General features: G+C 43.5%; 1 protein-coding gene across 2 annotated transcripts in view; it reads left to right on the plus strand.

Moving 5' to 3' along the window:
- Positions 1-32: 32 nt before the first annotated feature.
- The window catches only part of SUCLG2 (succinate-CoA ligase GDP-forming beta subunit), a 250538-nt gene continuing 247165 nt past the window's right edge, over positions 33-3405 (plus strand). For both annotated transcript variants that reach the window (XM_015593808.2, XM_025050706.1), the window contains exon 1: positions 33-176. In XM_015593808.2, the coding sequence (XP_015449294.1) occupies positions 93-176 (84 nt within the window). In that variant the 5' untranslated portion in view covers positions 33-92. The remainder of the gene's footprint in view (positions 177-3405) is intronic.

Below are 3405 nucleotides of genomic sequence, written 5' to 3' on the forward strand. Positions count from 1 at the left end.
GGCCCGCGGGGCCCGCCTCCTCCCTCCTCCCTTCCCTCTCCGCCCTTGTCGGCGCGCAGCCCAGCTCTCCCACGCCGGGTTTCCTGCTTAAGATGGCGTCCCCCATGGCAGCGCAGGCCCGGAAACTTCTGCGAGACCTGGCGCTCCAACCCACGCTCCTCGCGCCCAGGTCTCAGGTGAGCAGGCCTTGTGCCAGGTGCCGCGGGCAGGGCGCTTAGCGGGCCGCCCGCCTGCCCAGGTCCTCCTCTTCCTGTTTCTCCACCTGTCTCCCTCCTGGCACCGGGTGCGCGGCTGCTCAGGTGCCGCACCTCTTGAGACGACGCGCTCTGCAGCGCCCGAGGCGCACGAGGGACCCTGCACCCTCCGCTCGGGTGTGGACCTCGGGGCCGAAGGGCGGCGACAGCTGGGGCTGCCTCAGAGTGTGTACCACGCAAGTCCCAGAATGCGTTGGCGTGGGTTCCCCGACCTCGCGCGCAAGGCACCTGGCCCTGTACTAGACTCTGCATTGCAAGTTTAGGAAAAGTTCCTCGGACCGGGTTTTGGAGATCGGAATGTTTATTATCTGCTTTACCATTTCTGGTTTTGAAACTTCTCTATTCCTGAGCGCACTTGTTAGGCATGACGAACTTGCTTAGAAACCCATCCCAGCCTACCTCGTGTAGTAGCTCACCTCCTGCAGTGAACTTTCTGCACGTTGCCTGCTTTTTGTAGTCTTTGGGGCACCTCAATTGGTGAAATGAGTGGTCAGGGAGAAAAATGGGAAACACTCTTCTTTCTCCTTTCAATGAAAAATTAATCCTGTCACTAAAACACATCAGAGCATTGGCCTTGGCCACTTTCGCCTTGCTTATAGAGAAAAACCCAAGAGGGCCAGTGGTGAATGCTGAGTATCAGCTATTAGAACTTGGCCTTTGGTAGAGTTTACCATCTGCTGACGGCAAGAGTTGCAGTAATTAGGAGGCCTTTGGGGAGTTATGAGTTGGTGATGACTCTGGAAGAAATCACTCAACCACTCTTATTCTCCGTGGAGTCTCTCTCCCCATTTAAAGAAAGGACTGTGGCGCTCAGCCGCAGCAGAGGGATGTCCTTGTCGATTTTCGCATTTTTAATTGAAGAGAGACAAATGATCCTGCTGTTTTAACCAGGATGTGCATAGTATAGCTTTAAAGAAAATTTAAAAATCGCTACTAATGATATTTTCAGTTACTTTAAGCTTTGGTTAATTATGACATCTGCGTTTTTTGTTTTTGTTTTTTTTCTTTTTTCTCCTTTCATTTCCTGACTTCTCATTTCTCTCTTTGTTAATGTAAATTTAAAAGGTGCTAATACTTATTACTCTAATAATCTTAACAGGCACTTGACTGGTGGGATAGCAAAAGGAGTGGCAGTGTTGTCTAATTAAAATCACTAATAACTATTGTAATAACATAAGGAGAATACCTCCAGGTGATCAAGTCCCATTCATTATTTAGGTGTGACAAAAAAAAATTGTGGTGCTAAATATGACTAGAGACTTGAATTGATGAGAAATGTGGGGCCTACAGCAATGAAAACTCAAGCAAAGGAAGTAATTAGAGAAACCCAACTGTTTAATGAAGTATGATAAGGCTTTTTGCCTCACCAAGAAATGGGAGCTTGAACATAGCACTCCACAGAATCTGGTTGGGGATAGATTATCCTCGGTTTGGCAAGAAGACTGGGTGAAAGGATTTCCTACTTCACTCCATCTGGCAACCTTGATTTACATACTTGTAGATGATTAGTTATTTTGTAAACAGAAGGCTCAGAAGATGAGAATAATTTTTGTAAGTCGAGAGCAGTACACAGTATCCAAGAATTGGGAAATGGGCATTAGCATGCATTTAGTCTAACCAGCTCATTTCATAGGTAGAAAAATTGAGGCCTAACGAGGTTCAATGACCTGTTCAAAGAGTGTTTGCGGCAGAGCTGATTCCAAAATAAAGGTTTACTTTTAAGTTTCCATTACAACAGGCTGTTGCTTTGTGAGTGTAGATTCGCTACCGAAAACACAGCATATATTAGTCTGCATGCCAGTGGAAACCAGTAGAACATCCAAGTCATCAGCAATACTACACATTTCTGTTTTTCCTATGTAGACATCTTAGAATTGGCAAAAAAAAAAAAAAAAAAAAACACAAATAGGTGAGTATTGCTCATGCCTTATAAGGAACTCTTCAAATTCTTGGATACTTAGCATTCGCTTCACCTAAGTCTGCTTGGATGTTGTGCCTATCTACTCTCTTGCTGATGTCAGACATTACAATTGAATATCACCCACTTTTTCCACAAAACTGCAAGAGTCCTTACCCAGTGTCTCAATTCTGTTGCCACTCTTGCTCAGACCTATTTTGTACCAGGCCTTAGGCAAAACTGTTGGGGCATATATAGATAAAAGACCCAGTTTCTGCTTTGAGAAGTAACTTTAACCACTCTCACGAAGGTACCCATAGAATAACACTTTATCTAGCCATCACTGTAGTTAAATTTAACATCTGACACCCATTCCTAATGTATAACATCATTGAAATTTTTTATTTCTCTGCTCTTGGCTTCACTGTTTTGATTTTTGATGGTTGATATATCTTTAAAGGGCCCCGTTTAGCCATTTCTTATTTTACATATATATATTTTTTATTCAGCCTATGCCTAAAACAGGACTGTTCCAAGAGCTGAGATTTGGGGGTGGTTCAACAAGACAGGCAGAATCCTTGGCTACATGATACTTTATTTTAATGGAATTGGTGAAGGGACTAGACCATACATACATAAACAATAATGAAGATGATTTCAGCCAATAACAAATGCTTTGAAGGACATAAAACAGGTTCATTGTATGGAGAATGAATAGCTTAGCCAAAAGGAAAACCAACTTGACAAGATGGTTTTTTGTTTTGTTTTATTTTTTATTGCAATGTAACATGCATACTAGAAATGTATGTAAGTGAACAACTTGATGTATTTTCACAAAATGAACATGTCCAGGTAACCAAATTCATATCAAGAAACGAATCATTTAGCAGTAACCCAGAGGACCCCCTGGTGCTCCTTTCTTTCACTACCTCCACCCTGAAATGGATAACCAGTCCCCTGACTTATACCGCCATACACTGGTTTTGTTCCTTTTTGTACTTTACGTAAATGGAATTATACACTATGCACTCACATACCTCAACATTATGTTTATGAGATCCTGGAGGTGAGTTTTGGCCATCTGAGCTGAAACCTGAGTAATGAAAAGTACCAGCCAGTGAAACTCTGGGGAAGAATATATTAGGCAGCGAGGACAGCAAGTGCAAAGGCCCTGTGGTGGGAATGAGCTCAGTATGCTCTGGCAGTTAAAGAGGGGCAAAGTGGTAGTACTGGTAATAATCTGAGAGTTCAGCA

Source organism: Pteropus alecto, unplaced genomic scaffold, assembly GCF_000325575.1.
Source record: "Pteropus alecto unplaced genomic scaffold, ASM32557v1 scaffold75, whole genome shotgun sequence".
Taxonomy (NCBI): Eukaryota; Metazoa; Chordata; class Mammalia; order Chiroptera; family Pteropodidae; genus Pteropus; species Pteropus alecto.